Genomic DNA, 16210 nt, shown 5'->3' on the forward strand with positions numbered 1-16210 from the left:
GAGAATGACACGCAATTATCAGAGACGGCTGCAAGTAGATATATTTCTGCCCTGAAGGCTAGCTGATGTGAGAATGCTGTCGCATCACGAGTGTCTGCGAATGTAGCACCCTTGCACCCATACTGACTTTGAAAATAGACGTGCATTAAGCACATGCAATGCTTTTGCGAATATCTGACCCCAATGTGCTTTAAAAGACACGTTTGACCTGTTGTCAGTGCAGATCTTCACTCCACTCAGACCTTTTCAATACCCAGCAGAGGTCCTTTCATAGATTATGAGTGCATAGTACTACTCGATTTCTTCCAACAGCTTGCAAAACAACTCTCGAATGCAATGTCAGTACTAACGTCCTTCCGTTTTATTTCTCCTGCAGGTCAATGTATCTCCAGGTTGCAGTAAAGCATTGACTAAAATGCTCTACTGTCCATACTGTGGAGATACGCCAGGCCTCAAACCCTGCGCCAAGTACTGTCAAAACGTCATGCGGGGCTGCCTGGCCAACCAAGCGGACCTGGACCCAGAGTGGAACCTCTTCATTGGTAAGAGTCCCTTTTCTGTTTCAGGCTCGGGTTTTCAAATAAAGATTTCTCTATTTGGATTGCTGCCCAATGGATTTTTGAGCTTCTGTAAGAAATGATACCCAGTATTCAGAAAATGTTTGAATATATATCTTGGCTTTATATTCATAGTTTTACATAAACAGGAAATTGGTTATTTAACTTTATTTTGCTTGCTTTCACAAATAGTGTCTGGTAGTTTCACAAGAAGTGTCTTATTCTTAATGATCCATTTCATCTGTGTACACACTCAGGTTATTTTATTTTATTATAATTTTTCTATGATTATTAAACTTGTACATTTATGCATTTGGCTGACACTTTTTAAATCAGAAGCTATACATTTTATCAGTTAGTGCTTTCCCTGTCCATCACCAGGCTCTTGAAATCGTCCAAACTTTTCCGTCCCTGATTATAACATACATCTATTATTAGTTTAATATGTGATTTGCTTCAATTTCCATACTCATTCCGTAGCATTTTTCACATACTCAAACGGGTTTTGAATGTCATTTCATGTTGTTTTAGAGATTTGGAAATGCAAAAGCGAGAGCTTGCTTGATTTCAGAAACAATGCTAATTGCTCACTGGCGGGTTGCACCTCATAAAGCTGCTCAATGTTTAATGTGTTTCCGTTGATGGCACATAAATATAGTTCAAGTGACGGTTTGGCTTGATTCATATGACCTATAGGCGCTAGCTTTAGCAACTTAATGCCGTCCACCCACAGAAACGAATGCAAAGACGATCCGTAAGAGCTCTGCAACATACTCAATGCAATGTGACAATGCATGCGTTGTATAACATAGAAAGTGAAACTATTTAAATTGTAAATAATGCATTTAATGCATGTTATTTTATTAGGCTAAATGTCCTGTTGTGGCGTGAATTGGGTTTGCATTTCTTGTTTTGTATTTTTCAGAGCTCATTTTCTGCGCTATAGATTTCCAATCAGTATTTCACTCCCCCGCAGAGAGATATCGACTGGCTTTATGGTGCCACAGTTCGATTAGCAAAGGAGGATAATTCATTTTGTTTTGAATATTTGTAGAAGGCTGGTTCTTGTTTGGAATAGCTTGGCTCGGACAGGCCGTTGTAGGGACTGACCTTTGCTCCATGTGGCATTTACCCACAGCCTCTGTTTATGTGCCCTACTCACCTGCATTGATTGGCAGGCCTGTGAAGACATTCAGACGGCGTCTCGCACAGCTCTGGCCTCATTCACTGTATCGATTGCAGAAATTGTGTGGTTTACCAAACTTTCACAGAAGCAGCCTGGGAAGGCCTTTTGGAAATTGGCAGTATTGAGCTGATTGTGTCGACCGGCATGGGTTTTTTTAGGGGTGATGCCAGTAGTGCTAACTCAAGGGCATATATATGTGATAATGGGTTAATGTAGTGTAATTATAGCAATTCCCAGAGGAAAAGCCTTTTATACTTCAGGAGAGTTAGTGGAGCTCTCGTGCGTGTTTCTGTATCAACTTCGGCTCAGATGTTTCTACTAACATGCATGAAAAAAGTTTAGAGCTGTAAAATTAATGTGGATTACAGCTCAGATCAGAGAAATGTTCATGTTGAGGGCCCTGATTTTTCTATCAGGATTAGATTATTTTTCTCATTAGATAGATCTTTAGTAGATAAGAATAAAATAAAAAATAAATAAAACAAATTAAGTTTCAGCTAGTCACCAAATAAACACTTTTTTAGTTTAACTTAATAAATAAAAAAAATACTTTGTGTACTAAAATAACTGAAACAAATATAAATAAAATTCATATATATATATATATATATTTATATATATATATATATATATATATATATATATATATATATATATATATATATATATATATATATATATATATATACAGTACAGACCGAAAGTTTGGACACACCTTCTCATTCATACACACACACACACACACACACACACATACACAAACACACACACACACACATATAATAAAAATTACAAAATATACAACAAAATTACTAAAAATATACTAAAAACTAAATGGAAAATAGAACAATAGAAAATAAATGACTATAATGGTATTTAAATAATACAAAAAATACACTACTACCTGTACATATTTAGACTAAAATTAAAGTTATTATTAATAATTTATTATTAATGAAGTTACAGTTTCTGGACATATATATGAAAGTGAAAGTGAAGTGACATTCAGCCAAGTATGGTGACCCATACTCGGAATTTGTGCTCTGCATTTAACCCATCCAAAGTGCACACACACAGAGCAGTGAACACACACACACACACTGTGAGCACACACCCGGAGCAGTGGGCAGCCATTTATGCTGCGGCGCCCGGGGAGCAGTTGGGGGTTCGATGCCTTGCTCAAGGGCACCTAAGTCGTGGTATTGAAGGTGGAGAGAGAACTGTACATGCACTCCCCCCACCCACAATTCCTGCCGGCCCGGGACTCGAACCTACAACCTTTCGATTGGGAGTCTGACTCTCTAACCATTAGGCCACGACTTCCCCACAAAATATCTATATATATATTCAGCTTTGTTTTAATTGCCAAAACATGTATATAATGTTTTTTTTCTTCTTTTTTTTAATGATAACAACACTGTTTTACACACTTAATCACACAAGTACACATGTGGACAATTGTAAATACTGTAGGAAGTCTAAAAATAATAAATTAAATCATGATTGTAATATCTTAAGAAAAATAAACTTGCAATGCATAACTGAAGTGTATATCATACTTGGTGTATGACATCGGTTCCGGTTAGAGCGTACGCTGGCATGTCTGACTGCCGCTGCTCTACCAGCTCAGTTTTCTATATTTTAATATTAATTTTAAGCTGATCCGTTTTGGATTCAAGGGAGCGCCTGTTCTACCTGAAGGCCTTTCGTCCGCTAAAATTAGATTTCCTCCGATGAGGATTGGCACTTACTGGCTGGTGTAGGAAGGATTTTGGTGAGTTGTGATCGACTGCTCTCGGCTGGACGATCAGCTGTTAATCGCGGGGATCGCCCGAACTTCCTGCCAACACTTCATTTCCATCATTTGATCTACCGGCAATAACTGATATATCCTATCCCCTGGAAGCACTGTGTGACTGTTTTGAGGAGATCAAATGTTGGATGGCAAATAATTTCTTACAATTAAATGAAAGTAAGAGCGAAATTTTGATCTTAGGCCCATCTAGTTTCTCATCTACTTCTAATTTCGGTTCCTTCCCTGTCAGTGCTCGACCTCATGTAAGGAATCTCGGATTTACATTGGATTCGGCACTTCATTTTGAAAAACAAGTCAGCTCAGTGGTAAAAGGCAGTTTCTTTCACTTGAGATCGATTGCAAAAGTAAAACATTTCTTGTCTCGGAAAGATTTAGAGATTGTAATCCACGCCTTCATTACATCACGGCTGGACTACTGTAATTCCCTGTACTGTGGTCTGCCTCAAACTACAATCTCTCGCCTGCAAGTTGTTCAAAATGCTGCAGCGAGCTTCTGACCGGTACTAAAAAGAGAGATCACATTTCACATATCCTAGAAATTTTACATTGGCTTCCGGTGAAGTTCAGGATCGATTTTAAAATTGCAGTTTTTGTGTACAAGGCACTATCTGGTGTTGCACCAAAATACTTATCTGACCTTCTGACTTTGTACACTCCCCAAAGGACTCTCAGGTCTTGCAATCAGCTTCTTTTAACTGTCCCACGCTTTCGCTGTAAAACCAAGGGTGGTCGGGCCTTCTCTGCTGTGGCACCTAAACTCTGGAATAGTTTACCCTTCGCTGTGAGGTCTGCCCCATCATTATCCAGTTTTAAATTAGCTCTAAAAACTTATTTATTCTCTCTGGCTTTTAATTAAGTGTAATTTAAATGTGCTATAGAAATAAAATTTGACTTGACTTGATATAGTTATGATATTGATCTATTGTGTGTGTGTGTGTGTGTGTATATATATATATATATATATATATATATATATATATATATATATATATATATATATATATATATATATATATATTATATGCCATTGAAGCATTTTGAATTTACATATTCAGGCATCTTGTATTAAATTATATACTTTTATTTTGTCCTCACATTCTTTCTTGTAACTCTTCCCTCTCAGTGACAGACAGCTGACTGAGAGGCTCATTATGCAGTTCATTATGCAGCTCATTATGCAGCTCATTAAGCAGTTTATTATGCAGCTCATTATGCAGCTCATTATGCAGGCCTTTGTCTTCTCAGGTGGAAATCACAGTGATATTCATGATAGTTGACGCCTACTCGCATATGACTTTTACCAACAAAAAGTGTCTTAGAAAATTTAAATCAATATATTGTTCTCTGTGAGTGAGTAAACAAGATGATTTTCACATAATTTAGAAAGAAAAATTCTAGGCTACAAGCTCCAGTTCTCAAAAATCCCGGGAACCATTGTTCTTTATGTGTTTTTTTGCCTTATTCAAGTGATTTAACATTTTTAGTTTTTCACTAACCATGCATAATATTTTTTTTTTCTCAAAAACACAATCATGTACATACATGCGGCTCACATATTATTACAGCCCAGTTTGTGCTGATTACAGTGAGATTAGACTTTAGACATTTAGATATTTATAAGAAACTGAAAAAAGCACAAATGTCAGGGCATGACAAAACTTCTCCAGGCCCCAAATATACCCTTAGACTCCAGAGGGTTAAAACAACTTTGTTTGTGTACCTCATGCTAGGATTTTTCATTTGCTAATTATGGTTCGTTAGCTCTCCTCTGAGAAATAATCATATTTTGCGACATATTTTTTGGTCAGCAATTAAAGATTCCTACTGCGACCCGCTAAAGTTTCCCGGCATGATGTGATTCCACAGAACAAATGTAACCGTCGTGAGAAATTAATAATCTGTGTTATTAATTTTCTCATAAAGCCGCAGGGGTTTGCATTCATCTCAATTCGAGAGACCGCAGGAGATGTTCTGCCACCATTAGATCGGTGATCACACTGTCTGGGAAGAAAACAGACGGCTGTGGCATCTCATCAGAGCCAATGAGTTAGAGTTTCACAGGAAATGAGAAACATCAGGCCGCTGGTTTATTCTTATCCTGATGAATACGCCACCTCTGGTCTGGGGTCAGACGGCCGAGGAAGTATCATTTCAGCTTCATCCTATGAGCATTCGTCTCTTTCGGCTTCTGAGGCTCAATTATACTGCATGATGTCTGAAAGGTTTTCTGTGCACAAGGACATGTTCACTGCAGAAAGAGTTTGTTTGCTGATGCACATTAGATCCTGAACTTATATGTGCATGGACACGGTTTATGAATTACACAATGATCAGAGTGAGATTCTTTGCAGTGCATTATACATTCAAACTCTATAAAGTCACTGTATGTGTGAAGAATTATTTTTCTTTCTTATTGGTTGAGCTGTACATATATACAGTACACTGAAATGCCACTGAAAACAAATGATGGCATGAAGACAAGCTTTAAAGGGCCGAATCTGGCCAAGTTTGTATAAATGACTTTGCAAAGAATTGGAGTGAATTTCTATGCAGTGCTTTCAAAAGCATTCTGTACAATATAGCATATATACTAAAAAAAAAAAAATGCCAGTGAATTTTGCAATTGATTTTAACAGCAAGTAACATGTTAAATAAAAAATGTTAAATTCAAAAAGAAAGAAAGACTATATTTACTTTATTTCAGCTAGCTACCAAGAAACAACTGACATTCTCATTTATTTAAACTCAAATAAAAATGATTAAAACAAACTATTAAAAATAATTTAAGCTTTTTTTGTTTTTGTTTTGAGTGTCTGGTTGTGAGGGAAATTTGAAAGACAAAATCATCATCTTATTCACTTTGTTTCACATTTATTTCAGCGTCTCTCAATACTAACATGAGAAGGGTTATTTATAAAGCTGCTTTCATGCAAACAGCACTGCAGGGACGACAAAAGATCAGACGTAAGGAACAATATACAGAGCATTTGATGTTAAAACACTTCCATTAGAGTAAAATGAGCGCTTTGGCGTCTTTGAAGCTTCAGTGTTGCTGAGACTCGGCAGCTACTAAACGTGAGATAAAAATATTTCATTTTAATGAAGGTGTAGTAGAAAATGTTGCATAACGTCTTAAGAGAAATAAAACATGCAAGTGCAGTAATTTCAGTTTTAATCCGTGTTGAACTCAAATGAGTTTTTGATTGTAATCCCTCCTTGACCTCATGGAAAGGTCCTGCTGTTATATAATCACATCAGCAGCAAACTCAATGTAAGCCACGCTGATTAAATGCATAGATCTGCTGAGCTGTATCGATCCTCAAGGGGAAATTCAGGAAGGAACACTTTGACCTGAATGTGATATGAACTTGGCCTTAAATGAGGTGAATATGAGCTTCTGCATAGGTGCTGCTGGGCAAAATATGATCATTTTACATACTTATACAGAGTTAGAAGACGTTATGCCTCAAAGTGATGCATATACTTCAGTAACCTGTATAGTCTGTCTATGATTGCCAAGAAAATGCATGCATTAATATGCATTTATTTATGTTTAGCTGATTTTTTTCAAGTGAATTTGAGGGAGATATTTTTATTAATATTTTTAATATTTTTATTAATCAAGGACGCATTAACTTGATCAAAAGTAACAGTAAAGACATTTCTAAAGCTACATAAGATTTCTATTTCAAATAAATGCTGTTCTTTCGAAACTTTCTGTTCATCTGTAAATCCTGGGGGGGGGGGGGAGCTATGAAGCAGCTATATTGATAATAATCAGAAATGTTTCTTGAGCAGCGAATCAGCTTATTAGAATGATTTCTGAAGATCATGTGACACTGAATACTGGAGGAATGATGCTGAAAATTCAGATTTAGTTCACAGGAATAAATTATAATTTACTATACATATTTACATAGAAAACAGTTATTTTAAATTGTAATAATATTTCACAATGTTACTCTTTTTACAGTACTTTTAATCAAATAATTGAGCATTGGTGCGCAGAAGAGACTTCTTTCAAAAACAGTAACAATCCAAGCCAAAAATAAAAGAAAATCATATATATATATATATATATATATATATATATATATATATATATATATATATATATATATATAGTAACTAAATTAACTAGAACTGAAATAAAATTTAAAACAACTAATAATAATAATAAGTAATTGTATTATGAAGTAATGAGGAATTGTTTATTAAACAATTGATTTGATCAAAGTCAAAAATATTTTATTTATTGCTTGTTTGACTAAATGAGGGAAAAAAGAATTAGAAAAATAAGCTTTTTTTACTGTATATTTAATCAAACAAATGCAGACATGGTGAAAATAAGATATTTTTTCTAACATTTAGAAATCAGTGCCTACAGTAGTTTGTGCCTGCTAATCACTCACAAGTGTCATTTTGAGCTGATGTCCAGTGCATTTGAACGTGTCTCATCCAATCAGACAGAACCCCTCTTTCACAGCTGAAGTGTCTTTAGGATGTGATTAGGGGTTTGTTGAATGTGTGAGTGATGCTGGCCACATCTGTGGCTCTCCCTCATGTATGACTGACACGGCCACCGGTAAACATGTAGAGAGACTACCACACACACACACACACACACTAGGCTGCATATTAAGAGCTGTTAGGTGTGTAATGTGAAGTGCTCTACAGTGATGTGCTCAAACACTGAAGCACACTACACTGACACTCTCAGCCAACAAGACAGAGCGACTTTGACCCAACACTGTCCTCTCCCAGAGGAAAATATCATCATTCAGCTCAGATCATGAGATGAGGACTTCATAATGAATCAACCATGAAGGCATAAGTCTGACCAAAAAAAAAATAAAAATATGTGTCAGTCTTGCTATGTATTTATTCATTTTTGTGAAAATTACTAAAACCTTTTTTATGCATAATTTATTAGGAAATGTATTTTTTAAGTCAAGTACAAATAATATTTTATTTGTTTATTCGTTTGACTTTAAATAAATAAAGAAAATATATACTACACATTTGTTTAAATTGAATCATAATGTAAGATATACACATATTTTATCTGTCTGTCTATCTGATGTTTTTTTTTTCTTTTAAAAATGTATTAGTAAAGTCACTGAAGAGCATTTATTTGTTTAAAAAGTCAACTATTAACATTAAATAAAAATAAACAAAATTAAAATAAGAAAATGTAAATTTAGATGTGTTGCATTGTGGGAGTGTTTATTTTAATAAGTTATAAAATTGTATCCTCAATTCTCATTACATACTTTGTCTTGATGTTGTTATTATTATTATTATTGTTGTTGTTGTTATTATTATATATATATATATATATATATATATATATATATATATATATATATATATAATAACTTGTAACTTGTAACTGGTAACTTGTTTGCCACGTAGCAATAACAAATATACTAAAAACCTGGATTATTCTGGTTAGTCACATTGTACTGCTATTATTTTGAACAATACTGTATATTATCCAGCATGGAATGGAATGGAATGTACATTTAAGATGGACCATTAAGATGAATTGATTTGTTTTTTTAATGTATCTTTATATATCTTTATATATATATATATATATATATATTTATTTTTTTAATTGTATATGTTTATATAGACTTTAGTGGTGAAATGTTGTTGACAGCTTTCATTCAGTCATAAATCCGTGCTGAGATAGCGTCGTTGAGCCGCATGTGCTGAGGTCAGTGAAGGATGCAGGAGTCATTATGTGCTGGACTTCTGCTCATGAATGCCAGAGAAACATCACTCACACGCTTTCATGATAAACAGCCTCTGCTCGCTTTTATGACCAGCACATCATTATCATTTTTCTCGTCAGCATCTTGTTGGGATATTAAGTGTCAGAGGATAATAAATGCCTGACGACATGCCCTCGCCATGTGGACAACGTGTTTCTGTGCATGGCCACGAAGCTTTGTTTGTTTTTTTACACTTTATGTACAATAAAAATACATCTAATTACATTGCTATATTTTTGTTTTGTATCTATCTATCTATCTATCTATCTATCTATCTATCTATCTATCCATCCATCCATCCATCCATCCATCCATCCATCCATCCATCCATCCATCCATCCATCCATCCATCCATCCATCCATCTAATCTATCACTTTTGTGTTATATTTTTGTGAGTGGGCATTAAGCATTTGTTGTTTTAAACCTTTTTTATATATATTATTAATTTAGTTATTCTATGTTTTAGTGCATGACATTTTTAAGGATTTTATTTTATTTTATTTTTGTACACGCATGGCATTAAGCCTTTTTGTTCTTTTTTATGACCTTTTATTTTATAAATATATAACTGATATTATGATGTTACGTTACAATATATTATATTATATTATATTATATTATATTATATTATATTATATTATATTATATTATATTATATTATATTATATTATATTATATTATATTATATTATAAATATTATTATATTATATTATATTATATTATATTATATTATATTATATTATATTATTATTATATTATATTATATTATATTATGATGTATTTCGTTATCTGTGAGATTGCTGCTCCAAACATAGTCTCTCTCTCTCTCTCTCTCTCTCTCTCTCTTTGTTTCACATTAATCAGTGAATGCTGAAGATGAATCCTGTCTTTATTTTATGCTGAGCTAGCGATACCATCCTGTCTTGGTATCGTATTTTCCTTCATGCATTGGGTTAATTACAAAGGCTAATTAAGATTTAGGCCTATGTTGTCCTTTGGTGAGTCCTTTGTCACCACAATGTAAGTGATCTGCATTGATTTTATTTGCTCATTTCTTTTTAATTGCATGGCTTTGTCTCCATGTGTAATAGGAGCTTGCTGCAACCTTACAATTCATGAAAATGTAAGTCAATATTATTTGCCTCTCTTTCATGTGGTGTCCTTGTGCATAAGATACAAATTTAGAAAGAATTGCAATAGAATTTAGAAAGGCTTAAATGGCAATAATGATGCATTTAAGAGGATCTCACATCAATTTTATATTATATTGTTTTTAAATTTTATATTATAATATATTGTATCTAAATGCAATCAATTGAACGTGTGTTTAGCGTTCAGATAAGGCTTTGAAATGCATCAGATGGTGTTGCGTAACTCCCCAGAGTTGTGCAACACTTTCTAATATACTTTTCTCAAAATGAACCGTTTTTATCTGTGGATTAAGTTTGAAGTTAGTCATGCATCAAATGCTCTTATGCGATTTGAGATGGCGAATGTAAATGTACAGTGCTGCTGTCAGAGTTTTGAGTGGAGTTAATAATTCCTCATGACTCTGTGAGTGACAGCTGGGATGGCCGGCGAGGTCAGCCGGGCCGTTGCTATCGGCGACCGTCTCCATAACGACGTGTCCAGCTGTCAGCTGCGGAGCTGCAGATGTTCACTTGTGCCCACTCCACGTCTCTTCTGCCCGAGAGAAATGGGAGGAAATGATTTCATGTCCATTAGTGACCGTCAGTCAAAGCAATTATTGTTTGGTCTGTGAATGATACAAAATACAAAAAAAATTATAATTTTTAAACAATGCATGTGATCATATCATGTCATAGAGCATTTGATTAGCCATTAGGCTTAAAAAATACGTATCTTAAATTTTTGCGGTTTTCAATTTAGGTGAATTAATTATTAATATGATGATTTATTAATTTACTTACTCATATAAGTAGCTGAGAGTATGTACTAAACAAATGACAAATGTTATTATTATTATTATTTTAATTAGGGCCAATTTTAAAATTAAGATTATATATATTTCACATGGAGACAAAGCCGTGTAATTATGTGTGTGTGTGTGTGTGTGTGTGTATGTACATAAAAAAAAACTCACTCACTTCACTTAAAACAGCAATATAAAATAGCAAATATATCGCAGATACTTTATTTATTTTACTTCTTTACATAAGTATCCGAGAGTAAGTACAATACAACTATAATTGAAATAAATTAAAAATGTGTTACACATGTATAAATAATATGCATATGCATAAAGCTATGTATACTCTGCATATTTTCTTTTTTCATTTAATTTTTCATTTCCCTTGTCTTTTTATTGCAAGTTAAACCATTCATTCATTCATTCATTCATTCATTCATTCATTCATGGCCATCCTATAATAATGAAAGAGCGAGGCCGTCATTGAGGATGTGTTTGTCCTCTCAGCACATTAAGCTCTATTAAAGGGCCGTGTTTCTTCAGTCTCTCTGCTGTTGAAACACACTCAGTCCTGGCTGCTGTATCTCTCTCCTCTTCCTCTTCTGAGTGATTGAGTCACAGATGGTAAATGGTGACAGATATGACAGGTACAAACCAGATCCTGAACCCCTGGCTGACAGAAAAACAGCCGAGGATCGAAAGACGAACTGCTCAGAAACACGGCTGGTGTTCATAGACACGTCTCACTGCTGCTCGAATGAGTGGGTGTGATTCCTCCTGCGGTTTGTTATTAAGAAAGATGGCATTTGTAGATTGTGCTGCTGTTTTTTGAAGCCAAACCCTCACTGAGAGTTTCTACCGCTGCTGCTTTTTCAGTCGGGTTGTTTTAGGAGCTCAGTCAGCGTTTGTTTTGTATTAACAGAGGTCAAAAATTTTGTTCAAAGGCTCCTTGTCCTGAAAGATCATTTTGCTAACATCCCCATTACATAAAAAATGTTAACATGTTAAAATGTTTAAATGTTAAAACAGTTTTTTTTTTTTTTTTTTTTTTTTTTTTTTTTTACAAGAGTAAACGGTAAAAAGGATGTTCAGTGTTATCATTTTGCGAACATTATGGGAAAGCTAGTTTTAACATTTTAAAAATGTGAGACGAACATCCAACTAAAACATTTCAGAAGAACATTCTATGACTAATGTATGGTAACATGTTTTTGTGCTAACATTTTTCGAACATTAATAAAGACCAAAAAACTTTGAATAAACATTCTATTAAGGTTCTGAGAACATTCTCTGGTAACTGCAAAGTTTATTATTTTTAAACGTGTTTAAGGTTTTTATGTTTTTTATGTCAGTATCAATTATTTATTTGTGTGTTTGATTTTGTATCTGTATACACACACACACACACACACACACATACACACACACATTATTTTACATATTATTCTATGAATATAAGCTGATTGGCTGGTTATATACAGACCCGATTCCAAGTTGGGACACTGTACAAATTGTGAGTAAAAAAGGAATGGAATAATTCACAAATCTCATAAACTTATATTTTATTCACAATAGAATATAGATGATATATCAAATGTTGAAAGTGAGACATTTTGAAATGTCATGCCAAATATTGGCTCATTTTGGATTTCATGAGAGCTACACATTCCAAAAAAGTTGGGACAGGTAGCAATAAGAGGCCGGAAAAGTTAAATGTATATATAAGGAACAGCTGGAGGACCAATTTGCAACTTATTAGGTCAATTGGCAACATGATTGGGTATAAAAGAGCCTCTCAGAGTGTCAGTGTCTATCAGAAGTCAAGATGGGCAGAGGATCACCAATTCCCCTAATGCTGCGGCGAAAAATAGTGGAGCAATTTCGGAAAGAAGTTTCTCAGAGAAAAATTGCAAAGAGTTTGAAATTATGATAATCTACAGTGCATAATATCATCCAAAGATTCAGATAATCTGGAACAATCTCTGTGTGTAAGGGTCAAGGCCGGAAAACCCTACTGGATGCCCATGATCTTCGGGCTCTTAGAGGCTCTGCATCACATACAGGAATGCTACTGTAACGGAAATCACAACATAGGCTCAGGAATACTACAAGAAAACATTGTCGTGAACACAATCCACCGTGCTATTCGCCGTTGCTGGCTAAAACTCTATAGGTCAAAAAGGAAGCCATATCTAAACATTTCTCTGGGCCAAGGTTCATTTAAAATGGACTGTGGCAAAGTGGAAAACTGTTCTGTGGTCAGACGAATCAAAATTTGAAGTTCTTTTTGGAAAACTGGGACGCCATGTCATCCATGCTAAAGAGGACAAGGACAACCAAAGTTGTTATCAGCGCTCAGTTCAGAAGCCTGCATCTCTGATGGTATGGGGTTGCATTAGTGCGTGTGGCATGGGCAGCTTACACATCTGGAAAGGCACCATCAATGCTGAAAGGTATATCACGGTTCTAGAACAACATACAGCTGCCAGCCTGCAGTCCAGATCTTTCACCCATAGAAAACATTTGGTGCATCATAAAGAGGAAGATGCGACAAAGAAGACCTAAGACAGTTGAGCAACTAGAAGCCTGTATTAGACAAGAATGGGACAACATTCCTGTTCCTGAACTTGAGCAACTTGTCTCCTCAGTCCCCAGACGTTTGCAGAGTGTTATAAAAAGAAGAGGGGATGCCACACAGTGGTAAACATGGCCTTGTCCCAACTTTTTTTGAGATGTGTTGATGCCATGAAATTTAAAATCAACTTTTTTCCCCCTTAAAATTATAAATTTTCTCAGTTTAAACATTTGAAATGCAATCTATGTTGTATTCTGAATAAAATATTGGAATTTGAAACTTCCACATCATTGCATTCTGTTTTTATTCACAATTTGTACAGTGTCCCAACTTTTTGGAATCGGGTTTGTATGTTGCTTACCTTACTATAGACATGAATACATATTTGGTCATGAAAATACACCTTGTAAATGAATTTTCCCGGTGTCATTTAATATGCCCGGGCCCTGAAGAGAGGCTGTGGACTATAACCAGCTCCTCTCTCCTCAAATTGGAGAAGAGCTCTTCAGACTGGAGAGGAGCTCAGAGGGAATGTGATCTGACAGAGAGTTGGACTTGAAGTGCAGCTCACAGTTGGGAAAGTCTCTGATTACCGCTGTTAAATAGAAATTCTTATTGCCCTTATTGTTACTTCTGATCAATTTAAGGCATCCTCGCTGAATAAAAGTATTATTTTCATAAAAAACAAAAACAAATTCTGTTCTCACCAAAATAATTTGCTTTGAAAAGTTATATGTATTGATTAAATAGCAAATATAACAAATATAGTATAATAATAATAATAATAATAATAATAATAAAATGAAAAAAAAGATTAAAAAAATAACATTCTTATATCATTTGATACATATATATTAAATGTTAATTGAGCATGTTATTTTAGAATATTACAAACACGTTTTTTATATATTGAATGTTTTCTTATAACAGTTATTTTTCATAATTGTATTGAAATAAAATAAGTTTAAGGTTTTTATTATTTATTTTATTTCATTTCAAGTTTTTTTTTATGGTTTTAGTTTTTTATAACCCTGTATGACCTTATTTTGCGCGCAAATTAATAATTACTTAAGAACAAACAAACGATCAAAGTAAGAAAGAAAGGTTAGGTTATATTTTAGTTATTTATTAGAACTCTATTAAAAACTACCCTGCATAACCCCATTTTATTACATGAGGTACCTTGAACTGTCTTGTAAACATCATGGTTTATGGATAATCTGATCATCCTGTACTCAAGAGGACTTCAGCGACTCTAGACTGTAGAAAATAGAAAGTCATTGAAATTCCTCTTAAACTCCGAGTCTGTGTAATATGTGAGATTGATATTTGTCATCTGAATTGAGGTCTGGACGTCTTGAGTCCAGAGGGGTGTCTTGGTAAACAGTTTTTAATGGCTGTTTGCGTTCACCTCCCTCTTTAAAGCAGGTTAAGCTCACACAAACAGCTGACTTTCATCATAGGGAGCTGTGGCTCACCTTTGTATCCGCCGCACAGCTAGTGAGCGTTAGCCGTTTAATGGAACGTCACAATCTGTTTTCCACTGTTGAAAATAGCTATTAAATGCATTGTGAATAGAAAGGCATCATGAGCGGTCGTGCAGGGGATCATATACTGGCCTGATTCGGCCTGTTGTGCAATGCTGTGTTGTTAAAAACACATTAAATGTGCCTCTGAAAAATAAATCAGAGGGGGTTTTGGATCTGTGAATGCTTGAGGAAAGGTTTTGGCTAATGATAACCTGTCCATCTTCCAGAGCATTTTTGTTTTAGCATGTAACGCTGCTTTCCAAGCGTTTGTGGCTTTTTGAGCAGGAAAATAGTTGTTTTCTTGCAGGAAGGGTTTAATCAGCGTGTTTGCGGTTCAGACTGTTGAAACACTCTCTCACTCAAATGTTAATTCTAATGAGAGACATTTAGCAGCAAATGTTCTTTCCAGTTTTACCCTCAGACCATGATGAAACCCGTTTGTTTTCAGCCAGGATTCTCTATAACTAAGCACGGTTTGTTATGTGCCTATAGACGTGAGACAAGGACACTCTTGATGTAAAAAGAGGATTTTCTTTTCACATATTACCTAGAATATGCTGAAATTGTAATATGACAAGTGACTTAAATAAAAGTTAAATAAATCATATTATTCTTTGTCTTTCTTCCTTCCTTGCTTTCTTTCTTTCTTTTTAATGTAATATTAGATTAACGTAGTATTAATTTATTTCCGTTTATTTATTATTACATACAGTCATGACAGTGTTCTAAAATCAAATGAAAAAATAAAAATCAGAGGATCAAATTGCCTTTTTTTTTCTCTCTCTCTCTCTCTCTCTCTCTCTCTCTACTATACTAAGGCATGTGGAGCCTTTATA

The 16210-nt window shown here is 34.6% G+C and overlaps 1 protein-coding gene across 2 annotated transcripts in view; it reads left to right on the forward strand.

Annotated features, from left to right (window-relative positions):
- The window catches only part of LOC132143364 (glypican-6-like), a 192557-nt gene that overhangs the window by 122775 nt on the left and 53572 nt on the right, over positions 1-16210 (forward strand). For both annotated transcript variants that reach the window (XM_059553519.1, XM_059553520.1), the window contains exon 4: positions 377-542. In XM_059553519.1, the coding sequence (XP_059409502.1) occupies positions 377-542 (166 nt within the window). The remainder of the gene's footprint in view (positions 1-376; positions 543-16210) is intronic.

Source organism: Carassius carassius, chromosome 7 (assembly GCF_963082965.1).
Source record: "Carassius carassius chromosome 7, fCarCar2.1, whole genome shotgun sequence".
NCBI lineage: Eukaryota > Metazoa > Chordata > Actinopteri > Cypriniformes > Cyprinidae > Carassius > Carassius carassius.